The following is a 24,827-nucleotide window of genomic DNA, read 5'->3' on the forward strand; positions in this document are numbered from 1 at the left end:
CCTACTGCTGATGTTAATGTTAATTTAGTATGGATCACGCAGCAGTGGCCAGAAGACTGGAAAAGATCAGTATTCATCCCCATTCCAAAGAAGAGAAGTTCTAAAGAATGCTCAGATTACCGAACAATCGCACTTATCTCACATGCTAGCAAAGTCATGTTGAAAATCAAAATAGACTTCGCCAATATCTAGAGCGAGAGCTACCAGAAGAACAAGCCAGATTTAGGAAAGGAAGAGGAACTAGAGATCAAATTGCTAACATTTGGTGGATTATGGAAAAAGCAAGAGAATTCCAGAGAGATGTGTACCTCTGCTTTATTGACGACACCAAAGTCTTTGACTGCGTCAATCACAACAAATTATGGAACGTACTGAAAGCCATGGGTGTACCAGATCACCTATCACCTCATTCATCTGATATGGAGTTTATACATTGGCCAGGAAGCCACGGAGAGAACTATGTATGGAACAACGAAATGGATAAAGATTCAGAGAGGGATCCGGCAAGTCTGCATACTGTCACCGTACTTATTCAATCTGTATCCTTTTTAATATACGGTCGAGTCACATTAATGTGACCACCAACTCTGTTCGACGTCAACCTACAATAACCAAACAAAGACCAGCAAGTGGCAGCACTAGCAGTGGAGGGTAAATACAGAGTGTCTGGGGTTGTGGACAACAGTGCAACTGCTGTTCTAATACGGAAGCGGAGCGACTTACCTGACGTCTAAAAGGGCATGATCATTGGATTTTGGGCCAAGGTTGGAATCATTTCCGAAACAAGTTATGAGGAATGCGAGGCTAGATGAAGGAGAAACACGAATTAAAATAGCTGGGATAAATGTAAACAACCTCAGGTACACGGATGATATGATCCTGTTGGGAGAAAGTGAAGAAGAATTGAGAACACTCTTGCTGAAGGTGAAAGACGAAAGTGAAAAGGCCGGTCTTAGGCTGTATGCGAAGAAAACGAAAATTATGGCAATTACATCTACCAATTCATGGGATATAGCAGGAGAAACCATGGCGGTAGTGACCACATTCAGTTATCTCGGTTCCCAGATCTCTGCTGATGGCGACTGCAGCCATGAAATCCGGAGACACCTGTTGCTCGGTAGATAGGCGATGTCAAACTTTGACAAGGTTATAAGATCCAGAGATATAACATTAGCAACAAAGATCCATATTGTGAAGGCTACGGTCTTTCCAGTTGTGATGCGTGGATGTGAGACCTGGACCATTAGAAATGCTGAACGGCGAAGAATTGACTCCTTCGAATTGTGGTGTTGGAGGAAACTTCTTAGAGTTCCATGGACTGCAAAGAGAACCAACAGATCAATGTTGGAGCAAATAAAACCAGATTTCTCCCTGGAAGGTCTAATGTTAAAACAAAAGCTGACCTACTTTGGACACACAATGCGAAGGCATGCCTCGCTGGAAAAAACATTAATGCTGAGGAAGATGGAAGGAACTAGAAGAAGAGGGTGTCAGAGGATGAGATGGATCGATGGCATCACAGAAACAATGTGTTCCAACCTGAAAGGTCTACGGGAGAAAGTGCAAGACAGGAAGAAGTGGCGTGATTTGGTTCATGGGGTCACGAAGAGTCGGGACCGACTAAACGAATAGAGAAGGGGGGGGGGGGGGGGAGAGAGAGAGAGAGAGAGAGAGAGAGAGAGAGAGAGAGAGAGAGAATTTTGTAAGCTCCTTAGGAGCTGTATTTTTGAAATTAATGTCTGTTGATGTTGTAGGTGGTGTCTGCACAAATAAGTCTAATGTAGCTGTTTTGTTGCTTATTAAGGGGTGCAATGTTTGATGTCACTGTGAGGCAGTAATTAGTAAATTTAGAGGCTAATGATTTGACAGTACTACAATTCCTCAAGAGCTATTTTCTGGGTGTTCAGTTTCATTTGGCTCACTATCTATCTTCTTTCATGTTTAATAATGTTCCACATAGTTTTCACATTATTCTTGGAGAATTTTATTTTTTGAGCATTAAACTTTATTTTTTTAATAACAGACTGGTAATTTACACATCTAACTCTACTCTAATATATATCAGCACTGCTTAAGGGAAAAACAAAGAAAGTGCTATAACCCTGTACGCAATACCCAGATATGCGCTGTGGCACCAGGCTGCCGGCACACTACAATTCAAATAGTCAGCAACAATGGGGGCTGCATGGGCCGGCAACTGTAGGCTGCCTGCAGTGGGTCACAAGACAAGTGCGCATGGCACAGCATCTTCTGTGGTGTAGCAGAGCCGTCCTCTATAAAAAGACAGCACAGCTGGCACTCCTCAGATTGTGTTCTACTACTTATTTTACTTTTCTATGTTTGTCATTTACTTGAAAGTGGATCAATAAACTTTTGTTCTAGTGACCCCACTATTGGTTGTATCTAGTGTTATGATACAATTGGCGACAAATACAGGGTTCACTTCCTTGTGTTAAATCTGTTTTGTTATTTTGTCAGTTCTCATGTCCATTGAGGCAGTGCACAAATCTCTCCTGGAGGCTTACAAGAAGCAGCTTCAGCAAGACTTTCTTGCTTTTGGTAGCAAGACTTTCTTGCTTTTGGTATCACTTATAAAAACATGTGTAAGACTTTGTTCCTTTCTTGGATTTACCAGTTGCTGTGACAGGTTGCTCCACTCCAATAACACGCATCACTTTTGTTCGATGAAATGAAATGAAGTCCATTCTGTCTGAGATTTTGCCCACCACATCTAGAATAGCTTTTCGTCACCCTCTCAATCTCCACAATATCCTTCTCAGACCTTATGCTCCTTCTGCACCCATCTCCCTACCCTATGGCTTCTACCCCTCTGGGTGTCCCCGCGGCAAAATCTGACCTATGCACCTTTCTACCACCACCTATATCAGCCTTGTAACTAGCAAAACATACCATTAAAGGGAGAGCTGCCTGCAAAAAGAAGTGTCACATACCAGCTGCTATGGAAACATTGTTTGGCTGTTTACACTGGCATGACTACTGCCATGTTATCAGTTAGGATGAATGGGCATAGGCAGAGGGTGTACACCGTCAAGCAGAGGGTGTAAACCATCAACACTCAATATCCTGTTGCATAGCATGCTCCATGACATGACTATCGTGACCTTGGTGCCTATTTCACCACATGTGCCATCTGGTCCTCAAAGAGTTAAGATTTAAATGAGAATCAAACACACTGCGGTTTAAGAAAGTCATCTCAAATTCTCACACATAACATAATTGATCTTGTGCAAAAGGATTTGAAAGTAATGCTTTTCAAACCACCATTCGCAATATTTTCCTGTGACCTGTTAGAAATATAATAGGGAGACAACTACTGAACTATAGGGAGGGGAAAAAATAGTTTGAAACAACAGCATGCACACACTTTATGCGACATGTAAATGTCACTACAGATATTTGGAATTACGTTATGACATGTTCGACATGTCTGCCATCACTGGCGATATTGTGATGCAGACAAATAGCGAAATTCTGATGACCCACTGAAGTCTCGGAACGTCAATGCTGTCAATGACCTCCTGAATAGCTGCTTTCAGCTCAGCAATGGTTTTGGAGTTATTGCTACACACCTTGTCTTTAAATAGCTCCACAAAAAGGAGTAGCATGTGTTCAGAACTGGAGAATATGGCAGCCAATTGAGACCCATGCCAGTGGTCTCTGGGTAACCCAGAGCCAGAATGCGGTCCCCAAAGAGCTCTTCCAGAACCTCAAACAATCTCCTCCATCAATGCAGTCGAGCTCTGAGTTGCACGTATCACATCTTGTCGAAATCAGGGTCACTTCATATAATAGGGTGAAATCATCTTCCAAAACCTTCACATACCATTCAGTAGTCACTGTGCCATTAAAGATTATTGCACCAACTATTCCGTGACTGGACTCTGCAAACCACACAGTCACCAGTTGAGGGTGAAGAGAGACTTCTAGATCATAAAATGGGGATTCTCAGTCCCCTAAATGTGCCAGTTCTGCTTATTGACAAATGCATCCAAATGAAAGTGGGCTCCGTCGTTAAACCAAACCATACAGCACATATTAATTTCCATCATGCCCCGAGGCCAACCGTGCTGTTTGAACATCCCAACACTAACAGTTCAGAAGTTATGATGATATTACGAGGGTGGTCTGAAAAGTTTTTGGAATCACCATGAGATGTTCATGTGAATACATTGGACTGTTGCCTGTAAACATGTGCCACGTCAGTGCTCTTTGAAGAGAACTGTGGCGGTGCCATGGCTCTGTTGTTGTTCTCCCCTAGTGATTTCTGAACATGGAAAAAAATTAAGATTTTGTAAAGAAAGCTATAAAGCAAAGGAATTCATGCTGATTTCCAAAATACACTGGGGGACACTGTTCCTTCATATTCAACTGTTGCCAAGTGCACAAATGAATTTAAATGTGGTTGGGAGAGCTTAGCTGATGATATGCGCAGTGGTCAGCCAATATGTGTCACTACTCCAGAAATCATTGCAAAGATTTTTGAAATTGCTCACAACTGCCAGATGTCATCTGAAAGGGTATGTCAAATTTTAACTGAAGAATTAGAAATGAAAAAATTATCTGCATAATGGCTGCCATGACTCTTGACGCTGGATCAAAAACACATGAGAATGGACATATTGGAACAATGTTTGGCCCGTTTTAGAAGACACGAACCAGATTTTTTGCACCGGTTTGTGACCGCAGATGAAAGTTGGGTGCACTGCTATATCCCAGAGACAAAACAACAGTCAAAGCAGTGGAAACATGCTGATTCTCCACCACCAAAGAAAGCAAAGGCAATTCCTACAGAGGGAAATATCATGGTATCAATGTTTTGGGGTGCAAAGGGGATTCTGTTAGTAGATTATCTCTCCACTGGGCAAACATTTACTGGAGAATACTACGCTAACCTCCTGACCAAATTGCAACAAACGATACGTGTAAAAATGCCAGGTTTAGCAAGGAAGAAAGTAATCTTCCATCAAGACAATGTGCACCCGCACACATGTGCCATCACAATGTCAAAATTACACGAGCTAAGGTATGAATTGTTGTCACACACACCTTCTTCACTTGATATGGCTCCGTCAGACTTCCCTCTCTTCCCAAAACTGAAAATTTTTCTTGGTGGATGAAGATTCACTTCAAACAAAGAATTGATAGCCGGAGTTGACAACTATTTTGCATGCCTGGAGGAAACTCATTTTTGAGATAGGATCAAGGTGCTGGAACATTACTGGACAAGTGCATTAATCAACAAGGAGACTGCATTGAAAAATAAAAAAAGTGTCAGTGATGTAAGTACTTTTTTTCTATTATGTTCTGAGAAATTTTCAAACCACCCTTGTATTTCATATATTTCAATAATTGTCACACTGTAGGGTCGTTTCAGAAATTGCTAGAGAGAGCCAGAAAATAGGCGTACTGCACGTGCGCAGACAATGCTGTAGAAAACACGTATGTCTGTACATATAAAACATTAAGAGATCATACATTACGTCATAAAGGAATTCCGAGAGCATTGGAATTTCGTAAAACATACTATAATGCATAATATGGCTTAAGTGCACATTCATATTCCAGATTTATAATGAAGTAGTTCCCAACCTGATATTAAGTATTTCAGTGTGGTTTTCGAGATGTAAATTTTCTTGGAGTACCAGTACTGTATTATCTCATATTTGTTTCTTTATTATGTTACAATGCCATACATGCCAGAAGATGGAAATGTGCACTTGAAATTCAGCAAACAGTTGAAAGCAGCCAGTGGTGTGATGAAATATTTCATTTCAAACAAATTGGGAGCCTCAGTGGAAAACATTAATAAAAGCCAAATTTCTTTATCAGACCAACAGAAATGACTTCATTATTCAGCAAAGTGATTAATGCCTGACTGCCAAAAATGTGGAAATAAAATTATAAAACTAAAATTAGTAACATGTTTCACCCTTCTGTAATTATGTTGAGTGTATTTCAATTCATGTGATGGTTCCTGGCCACAGATATCTATTTTGTTTTCATTTGATGTGAGATCTGTAAACAAAGAGGAAACATCAAAATCACTAAATGTAAATAGGGGTCAAATATTTATCGACTACAACCCAGACTACTCTGTGCGTGCATGAGTCTGGCAACTTGGGTGCGCCAGAAAAATGTTTTCAGGAAGCATGTGGCTGCTTGCTGCTACTGCCAATAATGTAACAGCCACATTTCAAGTAGCCAGAAGTAGGAGAAGGTACCACTCATATGCAACTCAACCGCGCATGCGCATGAACCTGCTGGTAACAGGCAACCGTTCAGACAAACCTAAAGTAAATAGTTGTTATGTCACACTCATCGGAAGCACTTTGTTGTTATTTCATATTTCTTTGTCCTAAAGCTTTTGACACATTTTGCTGTTGGCAGACACTTGTGTGTGCAATGTGTTTTGTCATTGTAAATGGCCTATTCCTTTGCACCTTAAGTTTTACATCTTTTTCTCTTGTTTATGTTTTATTGCTGCAGTATTATTCTGCAGAAGCAGGAAACAGTAATATCCTTGTTAGAGTATCAGTTCTTACAGGTTAAAATTATAAATATTTAACTCAAAGCAAAAATGATGAAAAATTCCTGGAATTTTAAAAAATTCCCACTTTTCCTCGGTTTTCTTCCAGACGAAAACACTCCCACGTTTTTGGTGGATTTCCCAGTTGTCCTGCAGCTTATACACCCTGACTCTGCTTCTTGTTTGGCCACCTTCCATTTTGGCCACTACCTGGTCTTCGCTACAGATAACTCCCAATATAGCCTCGTTATTGTTCTGAACATCCAATACTTTACACATCAAAAAGGCTCAGATCTGTTCAGCAGTGCTATTCTCAAGTTGAAAAGGAAGTGCTTGTTATTGTCTATACCCTTAAGAAGTTTCAAGTATTCTTATCTGGGTCAAAGCTTCACATCATTACAGACCACAAGCTCTTGGTTTCATTGTTTAATCCTCCTACATCTACATATATACTCCACTAGCCACCAAGCGGTGAGTGGCGGGGGCACAATTCGTGCCAAAGTCATATTTCCCCCATTCTGTTCCACTCACGGATCGTGCAAGGGAAAAACGACTGTCTGAACGCCTCAGTACAAGCTCTAATTTCCCTTATCTTCGAGTGGTGATCATTGCGCGATCTGAAAGTTGGTGGTAATAATATATGTTCTACATCCATGGCGAAGATCAAATTTCGGAATTTAGTGAGCAGCCCCTTCTGTTTAGTGCGTCTATACGCAAGTGTCTCCCACTTCAAACTTTCTATGAGATTTGTAACACTCTCACAATGGCTAAATGTACCAGTCACGAATCTTGTCACTCTCCTTTGGACCTTCTCAGTCTCTTGAGTCAGGCCCAACTGGTAAGGGTCCCATACAGACAAACAATACTCTAAGACTGGACAAACTGATGTATTGTAAGCAATTTCCTTTGTTGAAGGACTGCATCGCTTAAGGATTCAACCAATAAACTGCAATATAGAGTTTGTCTTGCCCGTTACTTGTGTAATCTGATCATTCCATTTGAGATCATTTCGAATAGTCACACCCTGATACTTGACGGATGTTACTGCTTCCAAAGACTGGGAATTTATTTTGAACTCATACATTAATGGGGATTTTCACACTGTTATACGCAGTAGGTTACACTTCCTAATATTGAGATATAACTGCCAGTCATTAGACCACACATTTATTTTCTGCAAATCCTCATTGATTTGTTCACAACTTTCGTGTGATACTACTTTCCTGTAGACTACAGCATCATCGGCAAACAGTCTAATGCCATTGCTTCATTGCCCAACAAAACAGCACATCGCTTCCCGTGTTGGGCCTGGTTTCTGTCTCGCAGCATGCCAATGTCAATGCGCTGTCCTGGCTTCTGATGGAGCCCGATGCTACTTTTCATTACCATGTGCTCCTTGGTTGCACTTATATGATGAGGTGCAACACACAGTGCACACAGTGGAATGGTTTTCAATCACAGGCTTGAGGTGTAACGTAGATATATATTTTTTTATGGTTTCTGCAGATCGGAATTGTACCAATGCTATCAGTGATGTGGGCTGCGGACTGGTGCTTCTACGTGCTGGGCATGTGGGACCATGAGAGAAACACATGCACTGCACATGACCTCCATAATGCCAAAGAAATCATTACAGCATTGGTGTTCAGAATTTACTGTATTACTGTTCTGAGCCTCGTGTGAGATGGACGCATGACAACATATAGCTGGAATGTAACGGCTGAGCAGTCAATTCATTAAGAGTTAAGAGTCGTATGTTGTAAGAAACACACTGAGTTCAACTTCTCTGAGTGTGTTATTCCACTGGAACAAGAAAAGTCTATTTCAGCATCTTCGACACAACAGATCAAAGTCCACGAGGGGAGAAGCTGTCATGGCTCAAGGGTACTGAATAGCAGGACCCTTGCAGCATTGGTATTGTATGGTGGACATGAGAAAAAGTACAAGAAGCAAGAAATCTAGCAAGATTACAGAAGTTACAGATCAACTACTGACTGTTTCAACACCCACATTAGGGAAAGAAAGACCAAGAAAATATTCCCAAGCTGCCGGGTCACAGCAACTGTTTCTGCTGATCCAGATTTGCACTAAGCCCTTCACCTTGTTCAGCGTGGCTGGGTGGACAGGTCTCTGGGCAGGGCTTCTGATCCTTTACATATCTATTTTGCCTTCCGTCACTGCCTTTCGGTGATTGATGGTGTTGTTCTCTTAGCAATGGACGGGCTGTCACCCAAAGCAGTGATCATAGCTGCTCTAAGGCAGGTTGTACTTTAGCTCCTATGCCTAGGGATATTGGGGTGTCTCTTGTACCAAGTCATTTGCCTGTTGACACATGTTTGGGCCCAGTGATAGTGACATTGTGCATCTTGACGTAGCTTGCTCTCAGTGTACTAGGCAACATGTGGTGCTACAGGTGAAGCTCTCTCCATGATCTACAATGCAGTGACTGTGAGGACACGTCCATGTTGATTTTGCGGGACCGTTCCTCAATTCTTACTTGTTGCTGATGCTTTCTCTAACTTTCCATATGTTATCTGCATCCTTCAACCTCGTCTGTGGCTACATTTCGGGCACTCACAATATTTCTTCTATTGAAGTATTGCCTTTATGCTTGTTACAGATAAAAGTCTAAACTTTGTGTCTCACAATTCTGCACCCGCCAAGGCATTCACAATGTGATGACTCCTCCTTTCCACCCCCAGTCTAACAGTGAGGCAGAACAGCTCATCAGCATGTTTGAAGTTCAAATGAAGAAGTATGTCACAGACTCTTCCATGGTCACAGCTGCTGGCCCCACCCCTCTGTATGGTGTCTACCAGAGAGGGGCTGGTGGTGCACTACCGATATTAGCTGTGTCCTCCACTGGCTGGGCGGGCATTGTTGGTGCTTCACCACCGGCATCACAGCACCCCCACCGAGTGGCTGGCAGCTTCACTGTCCGTGCAGTTCCACCATATCGAGAACCCAGATGTTGAGATGCAGCCCGCACTGGTCGTCCCTTATGGTACTTCAAGGAAGGGGTGATAGGGGGAGAGGATATGCACCTCGTGTGTCCGCGGAGGCACCATTTCCATGTCTATTCACAAGTTCTGGCTCGGAATCTCCTTCCACCGCAATCATCACCAGCTGCGTTGCCCTCTGCAGAGGCCTTGGACGTGTCATCACTTTCCCCGATGGTTGCATCAGAGGAGTGCCCTTTCCCTAGAGGGGCAGTGTGTTATAACCCTGCAAGTATCACCTCGATAAGCGATGTGGTACCAGGCTGCCAGTGCGCTACTCTTCAAATATTCTGCCAACAGCAGCTGCGTGGGTTGGTTACCAGAGGCCATCTGCAGTGGGTCGCAAGACTAGTGCACACAGCATGACATCTACCGCACAACCTACAAGAAGGCTCCTCTACATAGAGACAGAGCAGCCGCTGATCCCCCTCAAATTTTGTTCTACTGCATACTATACTGTTTCTATATTGTCATTTACTTGAATGTGGATCAATAAACTTTTGTTCATAGTGGCCATGCTGCTGATTGCGTCTAACTATAATGTTAGACAGGAAGTATTAATCACAATGCTGGGACAGAATAGCCAATGCCCTTACAATTGTGGGATCAGAGTTTCACAAATGTGACATATTTTATACTGATGGAAAAAACTGCTATCTCATGCAAGTACTAAAGTGAATGTGTCCATGCATATTGTCAAATTCCCCTTTTAGATTCTCCCATTTTAATGATTTGTTTACAATTTGGCTCGTAAAGAACAACAACATAATACCTGAACGGATGAATTTGCTAATCATTTCTGCCTACACACACACACACACACACACACACACACACACACACACACTCAAATTTTCAACATAAGAAAATGCTGTTCGAAAGAGACTTTTGTAACTAAGATGGATAACTTACTGTGTCAGCACCAGTGAGATTAAGACCCAGACCACCAACTTGTGTTGTCAGGAGCAACACATCAATGGATGGATCATTGTTAAATCGTGTTACTACAGAATGCCTCATTCCTGGAGGTATACTACCATCCAATCGTAGATATGATACATTTGGCATGTTTGCCCTGTAAAGAAACAACAATGACATAATTAATTCAGTGTTTATAAGAGACATTATTATATTACTAGTTATTACCTCATGAGTACTGTGCTTCTTCCAAGGTGTTCTGGCCCAAACATTCATAAATTTTTAAAAGGGTATTTCTGATTACTATCTCGAATCTCCCTAATGCTTTTCCCTCCACCTTTGTATATCTTTCGTTTTTTAATTCATAGGCCTCTCTTAACAATGCAGCCAAGAGATATGCCTCCACCCATCACCCTTTCCTTTCAACCTTAACTTTTACATCTTTTCTCTCTCTGAAGAAGGAAAATGTAAAAATATAAATGCAATGTTTCCATAAGTCACACATGGACTTAACATAGCTCATACTGAAACTAAATCAACAAAGCCATGAAAATATTCTGTTGCCTAAGCAATGATTGATAAAAAGGGACAGCTTAAGTATTTTCTAACTTTTAAAGTAGGCAAATAGTAATAGGAGATACTACTAGAAAATGGGACCAACAATACAGCACATTTGTTAAACATTATGAATTAGCATCTTCTTTCGCAACAGGCAGCACAAACAGCTCCTGTTACAAGAGATTATTTAAAAATTATTTAAATATAATACATAAAGTTGAAAATGTGTGGTAACTACATTGACCGTAAAACATATGAATGGAACAGTATATGTTAACTCGCCTGTAGACGCTAGCTAATTTGACTAAACAATGGGGGTGGGAGTGGGTAGAGGGTGGGGAATCCGTCATTAAATCTTAGTGCAGATTAACAGAATGAACCACAGCACTGCACAGATTCCAATGATAAATCAAATGATGAAGCTGTCCACCTATTAGGTAACAATCTACTGTCTGTAAGACGAATGATTGTAGCTGACACTTTACAGGGCAGATGGCAATGTTACCAGGCTTGGCTTATGGCACACTACACCCAGTCACTGCTAACTTGACAACAGGCAGGTTGTGGTTATATGTCTGAATTTATTTACAGTTACTACTTGTAACACATGAACTTGAAAAATTGAAAAGATCTATTTGAAACCTAATATCCTGAAATGTCATAAAGTTATTTGTTATTCTTCACAATGGAAATGAAAACTATTTTCACAAATCAACAAATATTCACAGTTTTTGGTTTTGTTGTTAAAGATTGTTTCGTTATTAATCAGTTCCATGATGAATGACAGAATAATTTATCAATATATCAACAGTTATAATCTGATGAAAGTACTCATAATGTGATAATAGATTGATGACATGCTCCATTTTAAATTCCCAAGTGTGTTGTAGTTACACTAATGGAAAACACCACTCATATAGATGTCAGAATCTGATTTAGAATAAACTTGTTCAGCATTGCTCCAACTATAATTGCTCCCTCCGACACATATAATTAAATTTTTGATGCATTCTTCCACAACACCTTTGTTTTTGGCTGCCTGTCTGATGACACTTGCAGTGCTGTTCACAATTTACATCCAGGTCTTGCTTATCATTTGTCTGACAGCTTCAACAAGATTTTAAATTTCAAGGAGATAGTGACACACACACTCTCACTCTCTCTCACTCCTTCTTTTGCAGCAATATAGTTAGATTATTTCTGCCCACACCTCTTCAATGGTATGGAAGCTGAATGATTTTATGCCCATACATTTCAGCAATCTCTTCAATTACCTATGTTGGAAATAGTGGTCTTTTTGTGTCACACTTGCAAGCAATTCAGCATTTCTCAAATCTTCTCCGAGACCCACTTTTCAGCCACTGAATAATATTGTCTGTTTCTATTGCCAAAGTTGGTGTCTTATCATGAAGAGCAGAATGATATGGGGCACTGCCAATAATGATCACGGATGGCCTTGCAGGATTTGTCATAACAGATGCCTCAAGCTACTTTTGAAAAACTATACTGTTCATCTTTTTGTGGAAATCACCTCTCTTTTTGGAACAAAACAATAACATGCAGTTTGGCACAAAATGGTCTGAAGCACCCTCCTTTTCCAACAAACCCATTGGGCTTTCCATCACTTCACCATCTACATAATGACAGCAGGCACGAATCATCTAACCACACTATATTTTCGAATGTCACACCCCTGGTACTCCGCAGAAATCTGCACCACCAGGCAATAACATCTGTCCTTTCCACTAATATTCTGCATTCGTCAAACAGTTAATATCTGAAGCCTACATCTTTCAGCACTGCACATAATGAAAATCTGCTCTCTTTAAAAGGATCGGTTTTCTGAAGAGACATGAGTGACTCAAATAGTGTGGGGGTTCCCTTCTCTTATAATGGCTATATATATGACAATGAATAGCATCTTTCTAGAATTCATCCAAAGCTGTCACTTGCTTTCTCCTTGGCTGCTTTTATCCTGGAGTGTGGAGCCTTGCTGTGCCACTCTTATCACAATCGATACTGTACTTTCCTTCTTAACAACCTGAGCAACAGGAAATAAAGGTTCACCTTTTTCTTTCTCAAAGCAGTCCCTCACCAAAAACACAAATTCACCAGCCTAGCTGTGTAACAACCTCTTCCTCCTCCATTTCACTCCATGGTTTGGGCTGGCACAACTCATCACACTAGAAATAGTTTGAAATGAAACAGAAGAGAATAAACACTACAACAAAAATGAAATAAATTACGAACTGAACTTCTATTTAGATAAAAAATGAAACATCAGCACCAGTTACACTTGAGACACTTACTGGTACATTTCAGATATGTGCATATATCAGGGCGGCAACACGGCTCATACTACCTGCTCAAGTACAGTATGTTACTAGCTGGCTTCTTGTTGTCACTACACAACGGAATGATGCTATTGAGTTGTCAGTGCCAAAAACTCATCTCCCAGACTACAGATGGATTGCTTTACTAAACTCAAAAGTGGCTGCACTATTCACTATGTTTTTGGATGTAGGTAGTGGGTAGGGACATGAGTTTCAAGACATGTAAGGAGTTCTATGGAGGTGATATTGAAATCTTGTGAGAAGCTTATGGTTTTTAGGATTTTCTGCAGCTCATGAAGAAATGTAGTCAAAAGGAAGAATATTGAATGTTTAGATATCTGAAAGCTGGCACAGCCATTCTGTCACATACTCTCCACACTCTAGTATCACAGTAGTGTAGTGAGACTGAACAGTCTGTCTTTAGATATTGGACACCTTGGGACTCACCTGCAGAAACATCTCACATTTCGGTGATCTTTTCCATTGACTGAGAGGAGGTAAAGGAATTGTTGAGTTCTTGGAATGTCTTCAGAGAATGGTTTTGTTGGAAGTTTTTAGTTCAGAAGTGATCAGCGGAGTTCACGGCTCATTCTGTTGGCTGTGGGTTGGAACTGGGTGATGAAGTTCTATTTCTGTTTAAGGATATAAGCAGATCAGAGGAAATCCTTACCTATGGCAGATTTATTGAGTACAGGTGGGGGAATGAAGGAGGAGGAGATTGGTGTTTAATGTCCTGTTGACAACAAGGTCATTAGAGATGGAGCACAAGCTCAGATTGGGGAAGGAAAGTGGCTGTCCCCTTTCGAAGGAACCATCCCAGCATTTGCTAAAGTGATTTACGAAAATCACAGGAAACCTATATCAGGATGGCCAGATGCATGTTTTGAAGAGCTGTCTTCACGAATGCGAGTCCCTTGTGGTAACCATTGAGCTACCCTGCTCGGTGAACGAGGATCAGGCCTTTCAACTGACAGGATGTCTCTGGATAGAAGAGATCTGGATGAGAGGTTTAAGACTGAATGGTGGCTGGGTGTATGTGATTTAAACTCTGGTTGGACTTGGGCTAGAGATGTGTTGGACGTGGAAGGTTCAAAAAGATGGTGAAAGCTGGGTTTGTTGGCTCAGAAGGGAGCTGTTGGGGGATTATTTGAATGATGGTGCAGGAAGTGGTGAGAGTACCATCACTACTGAGGTAACAAAGTTCTGCATTTCTAACTGCGTGAGTTTGTTGAAATAGAAAGACATTTCAATGTGGGTCACTCCCATCATCATTGCAGAAGAAACAGCTGAAAACCCAAAAACTTTATATTAGTTAAACTCTTTGGGAAGGAACGAAGTTAAACAATGTTGTTTATAGCTTCCTCAGGAGGTATGAGGTTGGTTTGTTCAAGATTCCAGATGGCTTCAGTGAGAATTGTACTGAGAAACATGGTCCAAATAGGCTGTATTCTTATTACTATCTGTGTGATCGGCCAGTTTCAACCTTGGGTCATTTTCAAGCATGTAACTTAAGCTTCCAGCATCATTTTACATTGCTTGTACATGTGGACAGGAATACATCTTACTTCATATGTGGCACAAAAAGTGTCCACATCTACCAGCAATGTATTTGAATGCAGAATGAAGCTGGAAGCTTAAAATTTATGCTTGAAAATGACACAAGGTTGAAACTAACTGATTGCACAGATAACAAAAAGAATACAGCCTACTTGGACCATGTCTTCATTCTCAAAACACGTTGAGGCCATGAACCCCACAAAAATAAAATTTAAAGTTTCGCTGAGTGTGCCTAAATATTTAGAGGTTGAAAGGTGGAGGATTTTGGACTGAAAAAGGAGTCACTGGATGTGACAGCTTACAGCAGAAATGTATAACCAAGAAGGTGGGTAAGGGTGAAGTACTGATCAGTTTGAAATTTAATAAGCAACTGGTGAAAAGATGGGACTGAACTGACAGAGGAAATGTATAGTCAAGAAGGTGGGTAAGAGCTAAGTATTCATCAGTTTGAAACTTAATAAGTGATGGTTGGAAAGATGGGACTGCAGCCTCAAGATACCAGAGTGGCTGCTATACCACATAGGCCACCCAGAACTAGTTTCCTCAAACACAAGAGATAGGAACTTGCTCTCCGACATTCTGCCACACTCCTGGAATTAACATCAACTAACACAGCCAATCCTTTCCCTATAATGATTAAATTTATTTGATTATTGAAGCATCGATTGTTAATATTAATTATACAAGGAGTCCAATGAAATTTCTATAATTCGAAAGGTACATTGTCATTAATGTGTACAAAAATTGTGCGTATGTAACCATTACGAGTGGTAAAAGGAAGTAGATGCTTTCGTATTCATACCTCTGATGATACCTTCTCTAACACCATTCAAATCTCCAATATGTTAACATCGAAAATGGAAGTATTACCAACTTCCACCTTGCATACTTATCAGGTGCTATGGTAGAAATGACACATGAAAGTAACAAAATCTGCAAAATCACATTCTAGGGAGGTTCATGTTTACATGGTTCATTTGCAGTAATACTCACATACTAGGCAGCTAAATGTGACAACTGCTAGGTCGATTATGATGTCAGCAGTGGAAATTTGAGGAAACTAGTTCTGGGTGGCCTATATGGTATAGTAGCCACTCTGGTATCTTGAGGCTGCAGTCCCATCTTTCCAACCATCACTTATTAAGTTTCAAACTGATGAATACTTAGCTCTTACCCACCTTCCTGACTATACATTTCCTCTGTCAGTTCAGTCCCATCTTTTCACCAGTTGCTTATTAAATTTCAAACTGATCAGTACTTCGCCCTTACCCACCTTCTTGGCTATACATTTCTGCTGTAAGCTGTCACATCCAATAACTCCTGTTTCAGTTCAAAATCCTCCACCTTTCAACCTCTAAATATTTAGGCACACTCAGCGAAACTTTAAATTTTATTTTTGTAAAATCACATGAGAATCAGTTAAAGGAGATCCATTGTATGGATAGCATGATAATGGTATTGGTGTTAATGTTTGAGGACAATCACTTGACAATCATTGCATTGTACTATATTTACTAGCTAAATTTGATTGCAGTGTGAATGTTGAAGTTTGCATTACAGTTAAAAATGTTAAATACATTTATAAAGGATACAAAAGTGCAACTATAGAAGTAGGCAATGAAGGAAAACATGGGAATGAAGTAGTTCATATTGATGAAGCGAGCAGTTTTGTGAATGGCCATTGTGTCGGATCAAATGTGACTTTCCAATCCATTTTCAGTTGCACATTATTATGTTATTCATTTAACACAGACGCGATATGTTTATTTCAGAATAAGACAAGAATGAGATGCAGTTGAAAACATGGAGAAAAAAATTATCAACATTCTTTGCATTAAATAAAACTGATCCATAGGTGAATGTCCACCTTAATAATAATAATAATAATAATAATAAAGGAAGATGAGTGTATATGTGGCAATAACATTATTACATGCAAGTATGTAGTGTCTCAAAGGGTTGTAGAACTTTTTCATTTACATTTGGTATCATTTCATGTTTGTGGTCCTAAATCATTTGAAGATGTCAGAACTTATAATGGAACTGATTACAACACATTTACTCAAGCACATCATGCTCACTGTATTGCTTAAAATGACAATGAATGGCATACATGTTTAAATAAAGCAAAAGGATTCAATGAAGCAAATGAATTGATTCTGTGTAATTTGTGCAATGAACGTACCGGAGGATGCTTTAGCATAGTGGCTTGAATTTGTGAGGATTTCTTAAGAGAATACAATGAAGAAATTTCTTACAACAAAGCACTATTAGAACAGTATTAAGAAAACAATAGTTGCTACTCACCGTACAGGGAGATGCTGAGCTGCAGATAGGCAAAACAAAAAAGGCTCTCAGAAAGTGAGCTTTCAGCCAACAAAGCCTACTTTGAAGATAGACAACATACAAATGCAACTCATAGGTACACGATGCAATTCCTCCTGTCATTCAGCCCTACCAGCCACAATTTTTAGTACGTTAGTCATGACACTCCTTATTATCACTGTACAAACATTTGTGACTACACAAATTATTTCCCATAATCGACTGGACTATTAGGTCACTGGATTAGTCAGCTATTTCATTAACATTATCAATTTAAACTTTCCTGTGAGGACAATGGGAGAAAAAATGACTTTTGCAAATGTTACGCAAAAACTAATTACGTGTACAATTCAATCTGAACTTAACCCTTACAAACACAGTAGTTTTGTTGCAGGAAGGCCAGACAAACAAATCAATTTAATCAATAACTCTGTGCTGTTAAAATTCACAGAACTGTGGGGTAAAATTTTTACAACCATCAGTTGTTCAAGCTGTAACTGCACGACCAAGCCGGTGGTGCAAGGGTCCAACCAATGAAGACCAAAAGAGGTTGAATAGGGGGAATAATTCATGTAGCCATAAATTTTTGTACAGTGGTTGGAGGGAGTGGCATGAACAACATATTAAAAATCCTGACTCGTGGCAAATGAGTATGGGGTGGGGGATGCATTTGATGGTCACTTTATATATATAAAAACTCTAAAACAGTGACCTCTAGTGAAAGTGTATCCCAGTACAAAATTGGACTACATTAAATTTCATACAAAAAAGACCACATTAATTTTTTCTCTAGGAGTAATAATTTGCACGAAGAGAGTGAGAGAATACCGAAAACCTTGTGCTGTGTGTGATGATGGCCAAATGGAAGGTGGGTAGTTGGTGTTAGAAAATGTGTAGCAGCAGTGTGGATTCGCAGAGTCACACAGCTGAAGAACATAAGTGTAAGTTATAAAATGAGTTCATTGTTTGTACTTTTAATGTATTATGTTTCCCCCTTTCAAGTCGATACCTCACTTACAATAGCTGGTATTAAGACAGCTCTGGACGAAAGTATGTCATTCAAAACAAGTGGCACAAATGAAATAATTGATTAATGGTCACAGAAACAGGAGGAAACTCAGGAGTTACTAGACTATGGTTGGGAGTTTCTGTCAATTCTTGTGGTGGTTTTATAACTGTATACCATGAAATCATATGAAATTCAACAGAAGTAAAGGGGTTGGCAGGTGAGAGAGATCAAACAAAACTTGTATATCCCACAATAATGCCCCACATTCTTGGTTGGTCCACACTCTGAGAGACATATCTCAGAGTGAGAAACTTAATCTCTAATTCAGTTGTCAGTTACTTGGTACTGTGACAGCAAAATACTGTTCTTTTCTTTAGCGAACATTCTGGCAACAAAAATTAATAAGATATTTTCTTCTCTTTAGCTGGCAACAAAAATAAATTTGGTAAAGAACATTATTTTGTAACTTACGTAAACAAGTCATTTTCCAAGATATCCAGCATAGCTTTCAGCTGACAGAAAATAAGTGCACGATGTTGATTAACCACAAGATCTGTGGCTGGTCCACCTGGTGCCAATCCTATTCCACAGTCCAACAACAATTGCCTGCAAACATGTTTTTTTAACTGTCACACATTTCTTTAAATATGATAGTCAATACTTTATTGTTGTAAACAATTTGTTGTTTCACATTATGTCTGCTTTTATACTATATTGCACGTAGTAAATTTAACAATAAGAGATAAAATTTTAGCTTATGACTAGGGTTCGGATAAATATGTATTAAAAATTACAAAATATGTGCATGGAATATGGGACTAAGAATATACAATATGGAGATGAAAAACTTCTATTTTCAAATAAACCACACTTTATTATTCCAAAAACAAACAATTTTATACTTCTTCGGTCTCACTGGCATTATTTGTATTGTTACAATACACAATCACATGCTTTTTAAATTTTCAAAATTTAAACTATTTCTGTTTAAACGGAACACTGCTTTGTACTGATTGAAAGAACTCTCAATATCGCAGGATGCGATTGGCGCAAACTTAAATTTGCAAAATTCTGGAAGTGCGTGTGGGACTCAAGTACATCATCTATTCTTCTGCACAGCACACTGTTAAATTTTTATCAGCAGATTAAAACCTTTATTTTTCTGAAGTACATAACTCAAATTTTGCTTTAGCATCTCAGCAATGGATTCTTCTGCTTCACTAATTTTTATTTTTGTGCCTTTGATAATCTTTACATTGTCTTTCAATGATGATGAAGGGTTTCCAAGTGCCTTAATCTGTGTTAAAAAACAATAATTGCTTTTGGTGCACCACATCACTCTGTAGAGTATCATTTTCAAAAGGTTTTTTTGCACTCAAAATACTAGCAGACCCCTCTTCAAATTGAAAAATAGTTGTTTTAATGTCACTGAAATGCTTAATGCAATATTCAGCCACTTCTAGCCATGTACCTTGACGTATCAGAATTGGTTCCAGTGGCAAAATAATATCCGGATACATCTCTTGAAAATTTGTGATCCTACTGGGAGATTTCAAGAATGTTCTTTTTAATGTTTGATATTAAACTTCAACATCTGTATAATTTACCCTTATGCATTCAGCTAATCTATTTATTCTGTGTGTCAAGCATGTTACTGGGATCAGTTTAGTATATAAAAATTTCAGGACATCTGCAACTTTTACCATATAAGGAGCATCATCAGTTACTAACAAGAAAAACCTGTCCCTATTTTATGCCATTAGGCCATAAAACACTCACAGCATCATTAAAGAAATCTGTTGATGTTTGGTGGTTGCATTTAGGAAGTTCTTCACAAGCCAACAGAAAGGATTTGGTCAATTTATCTTCAAATAGTCCTCCAATTACCATACTGCCAGTGCACTGCCATTGGGTGTCCATTGTCCCGCTGATGGCGAACCATATAGGACCATCCTGAAGTCCCGCTGATGGCGACCCATATAGGACCATCCTGAATTACATCTCGAATCGCCGCCAAATAATCCTCGTAAACGCTGCTGACATATTTTTTCTACGTATAGATTTGTAAGGAACATGCTTGCCTGAATATGTCTCCAGGAAGCCTTTAAACAGTGCGTTATTTAATGTCCATGAAGGTATATCTGTGCAAATCATGGCTTAACACAAATCTTTCAACACGGTAGAACTTTGGGAGTCACTGGTTGTTACAGCAGAAAAAAAAATTGTTGTTCGAATTTATTCTTCCTTGTAATATTTGTCTTATGTTTTGTGGTAGATATGTACTGTGATATTAGAAACCATTGCTCAGTCAACACAAATTTTCCATAAGTGCTACAAAACAGTACTTTACCATCTGCACTCAAGGAAAAATTGGTTTGGGAAATCTTCAATATATTTTTGCAATTAGAAACACAAGAGCTGCTTATCCTTCTTCATTTTTATGTATATATAAAAAACCACACACACACACACACACACACACACACACACACACACACACACACTGAGAAACACAACTTTTATACTTGAAAGAACACAGATGAGTAAATAACACAATGACATATAGTGCAAACCTCGTAATTATCAACAGTGAATGACACAGGTGTGATGTTACACATACAGCTAGTGCACTACTTATGAAGGTGTCCATAAGGTACACTGAACAAAACACTCGAGTATAACAATGAGGAAACGTTTAATGCTGCAGTTTTATTGTTCTCATCATTGGCATGAATCAGCTTACTTGACTGTAAGGACTAATTGTCTTGCCTTCCACGCGAAACACAACTCAATGACGAAAAAGAAAATGTGGAGGAACAGACATCATGTAACATATCTACGATGAAGGTGGCATAATGAGGTACTGTCTGTAAACTTCTTAGAGAGCCCTTGCATCTCAGTTTCGACTGGTAGATTTCATGAACGTCGAAGGTACCGACAGCCTTTGCCATCAAAAGAAATTGCATTTTAGCTGCCTTAATTTAATATCATGTTTATCACTACAAACAAGTACCACATTTGATAATAGCACGTTCATGAACGTGCTTTCATGAACGCTTGTAACTTTGGAAAGACGTTTTCACTACAGGAGATAACTGGTAGGCAAGGATTATGCTGACAGCAGTGGACCGCATGTCAAAAACTGCTCCCCCCTCCTCACGATTCCGAAGACATCATTTCAATACTCCACTCCCTGGCAGAGATTTTGCTTCTTTCCTTCTTCCCATAATCCCTGGGAAGCAACACTAAGAGGCTTGCAGGCCATATGAAAGACTAGGCTGCTTCAGATGGTGCTATCTGTGTTTTCAGCTTGTCCATTCTGAGGCCAGGAATCACACTTTGAAGTGCTGTTTAATGAATTTTTTAATGCTGTTACACTTGAAAAAGATCAGTTTTATACAACATGTATTGAAAATATGGATTTATGCAATTTTGATATAAAAATCTGGACTAAACTTTGAAATATGGGAAAAAATATAATAAACATTGAAATTTGGAAAGTGAAAGTTACATTTTCAGACTCCAAATGTCATGTTTTATGTAGAAAACTACAAAAAGAATAAAAAAATTCTACTGAAAGGAAAATATGTATTTGATATTAATCCAGGCCTTACTTATGGCATATGAAGAATTTAGCTCAATAGATATAATACTTTAATATCCTATTAACAAAAAGACAGAACAACTGCAATAACAGTTCTTTATGGGAATATATCATTTACTTTAGTTTTAAGCAAACACATGGTGCACAAACCTAGTACAAGAGGCATTCAATAAGTAATGCAACACTTTTTTTTCTTCTGCCAATTACACTTGAGATAAATGAGGAATTTATGTGGGACATTGTGGAATATTTCCTTTTCAGCCTCTATAGTTTCAAGAGGTTCTGATAGGTGACAGTGTTATATGCAATCAAAATGTAGCCTGTAACGGAAGTGGCGTTCCAAGCAGAGAGCTGTGGTTGAATTTTTTTGGCAGAAAACCATAGCATCACAGAGAGTCACAGGCACCTGCAGATTATCTACAGGGACCCTGCACTGAACAAAAGCACAGTGAGTCATTGGACGAGATGTCTGTCATCATTGAAACAATGTTGTGCAAACCTGTCTGATATGCCGTAAGCCGGTTGCACACAACTGTGACTCTTGCAGTGTTGGAGCGTGCAGACACATTCATTCAAGTTCGACAGATCACAATTCTGGTACTGCGCGCCGCAGAATTTGAATCCGCGCCAGACGTCATGGATGTCGAAGACTCCTAGAGGTCTCTCCACCATCGACCCATAAGACGTGGCGGCGCGTGCCTCCTGCTTTTAGAGGGCACCACAGTAGAACACGTGGTACCAGTGGCCAATAGCAGCACCCCCAACAGCATACTTAAGCACCTACCTCTCGCTCAGCCAGCTAATCTAATCTCGCGTACGTCTGTTGACACATCACCTCGCGTTAGACCGCTTACTTACTTGTTCTGTGTACGAGTGGACGTGTTTGTTAGTTTGCCTTGTGACTCCATTGTTCGGTCTTGTTGTTGTTCATTCTGTCCTTCGTTGGTCGTGACTGTCCTCTCCCAATGTGTTGTTATTAGTGGGCCACTCCGTGGGTCCCGCTGCGCTCTCTGTCTTTTCAACCCCGCGACTGTCCCAGTCGCAGTTACAACAACAATCAAACACCTCACTGCTCAACTGACATCTCTGTTGGTAGTGCTGACACATTCATCCACCAGTTGAGGTACTAAAAGATGAGTGCCTGCTGCTTTCCTTGCTGCCTAACAGAACACCATAGAGAGCAATGAAGGACCATCTGCGTGGAAATGCTTGCGTGAGACTGATTGTGACAATTTTTTGTCAGACAACATTGTCACAGGTGATAAAACATGGGTTTATCACTTCAACTGAAAACAGAATGGCAATCCACAGACTGGTACCACACCACTCCTCTTCCGAAGAAAAAGTTCAAAGGTACATCCTCACTCAGTTAAGACAAGGTGATGGTCTTCTGGAAGTCTGAAGGGGTTATTCTGTTTGATGTCCTCCATCATGGTGCAACAATCAACTCTGAAGCGTATTGTGCTACCCTCAGGAAAAGTGCAGAAACAACTTCAGTGTGTTTGCCACAACAAATTCAAAAGAACTTCTCCTTCTCCAAAACAATGGAAGGCCCCACACAAGTCTGTGCACCCGAGAGGAGATCACAAAACTACACTGAACTGTTCTCCCTCATTCACCCTACATCCCAGATCTTGCACCTTTCAACTTCCATCTGTCTGGCCCACTGAAGGATGGACTCTGCAACAAGCAGTGCATGGAAGATGGGGAGGTTACTGATGCAGCAAGATGGCTCTGATGTTGAACAGGCACTTCCTTCAAGATGGCATAAGGCTGTTGCACTGAATGGAGATTATGATGAAAAATAGTTTTGTAGCCAAAATTGTTGGAAATAATATGGTGTATTGGGCTTCTGAATAAAACCAACCTGCTTTCTGAAAAAAAAAGTGTTGTATTACTTATTGAACACCCCTCGTAGATAAAGGGGTAGGCAACAAGTACATGGGATGTTAATGTATGTATTTGGTAAGCAGGGTAATCACAAAGTTGTATTAAGCAATTAATAATTCAATAACATCCCCCGCCCTCCAACCTCCATTTCATTTTCACTATGATCATAATTACTTTTTGCAGTCCAATGGGTTACCTGATTGAACTGTTTGTTTTCCTGCCGTTCCTAGCAATTCACAACATGCATCACTCCATTGCTCATTATGGAACACTCAATTATTGAAGCTGTTTTTGCATTTACAAATCAATGTCTCGCTATACTAAGTCAAAGACGGCGAGACACACCTTTTTCAGACACATGGAAGGTTCTATTCTGAAGATCATATTTAGTTTAAAAAAAAAAAAAAAAAAAAAAAAAAAAAAAAAAAAAAAAAAAAAAAAAAAAAAAAATATCACCACTCCAGGCCATTTTTACTCTTCTATTTGTATCCTTTGTCGTCTTGTTGTCATCTTCGGGGAGAGGGGGGGGAGGGAGAATTCTCTTCAGTGTTTTAGTTATAAGTAGGGTTTTCAGCCCCACTTTTACACCAACTCTATTGTTATCTCAAGCCAGGAGACCAACAACATACTTGCCAGTTGCAGTTTTGCAGGTAAAAGTGTACTGCTCTACCATCTGTTGGCAAAAGGCAACAGGGTGTTATCAGCTAATTGTAGGGATGTCTGTGCTAACACACTGTTAAGATCTTTGCAGGAAGTGAGCAACTTGGAAGAAATCAGGAAGTACAAATAGAAGGAATCAGTAAATAAAAACTGTCTTTGTGCCATTAACATGCATTCTGGATACATCTTTCCAGTCTGAGGATTTGAAGTTTCTCTAGGGTGGCAAAGTACAATTTTGGTTATACAGAATCCTTTTGTCCAACACTCATTTCAATTGTGTATTCCTCACTGTCCTGATGAAGACTAATTTCTTCACAACACTAACACTGAATGAATCAGTTTCTTATCTCTTCACAGCTGTTAGTACAGATTTTGTCAGAACATAGTCAAAAAATATTAAGACAGTTGAGTAATCACAAGCAAAGTG

At 39.7% G+C, this 24,827-nt stretch overlaps 1 protein-coding gene across 1 annotated transcript in view; it reads right to left on the minus strand.

Annotated features, from left to right (window-relative positions):
* Positions 1-24,827, minus strand: part of LOC124774960 (TATA-binding protein-associated factor 172) — a 307,412-nt gene that overhangs the window by 42,164 nt on the left and 240,421 nt on the right. The window contains exons 32-33 of the mRNA XM_047249684.1: positions 18,718-18,852; positions 10,459-10,621 (exon numbers count right to left, since the gene is read on the minus strand). Of these exons, the coding sequence (XP_047105640.1) occupies positions 10,459-10,621; positions 18,718-18,852 (298 nt within the window). The remainder of the gene's footprint in view (positions 1-10,458; positions 10,622-18,717; positions 18,853-24,827) is intronic.

Source organism: Schistocerca piceifrons, chromosome 2 (assembly GCF_021461385.2).
Source record: "Schistocerca piceifrons isolate TAMUIC-IGC-003096 chromosome 2, iqSchPice1.1, whole genome shotgun sequence".
Taxonomy (NCBI): Eukaryota; Metazoa; Arthropoda; class Insecta; order Orthoptera; family Acrididae; genus Schistocerca; species Schistocerca piceifrons.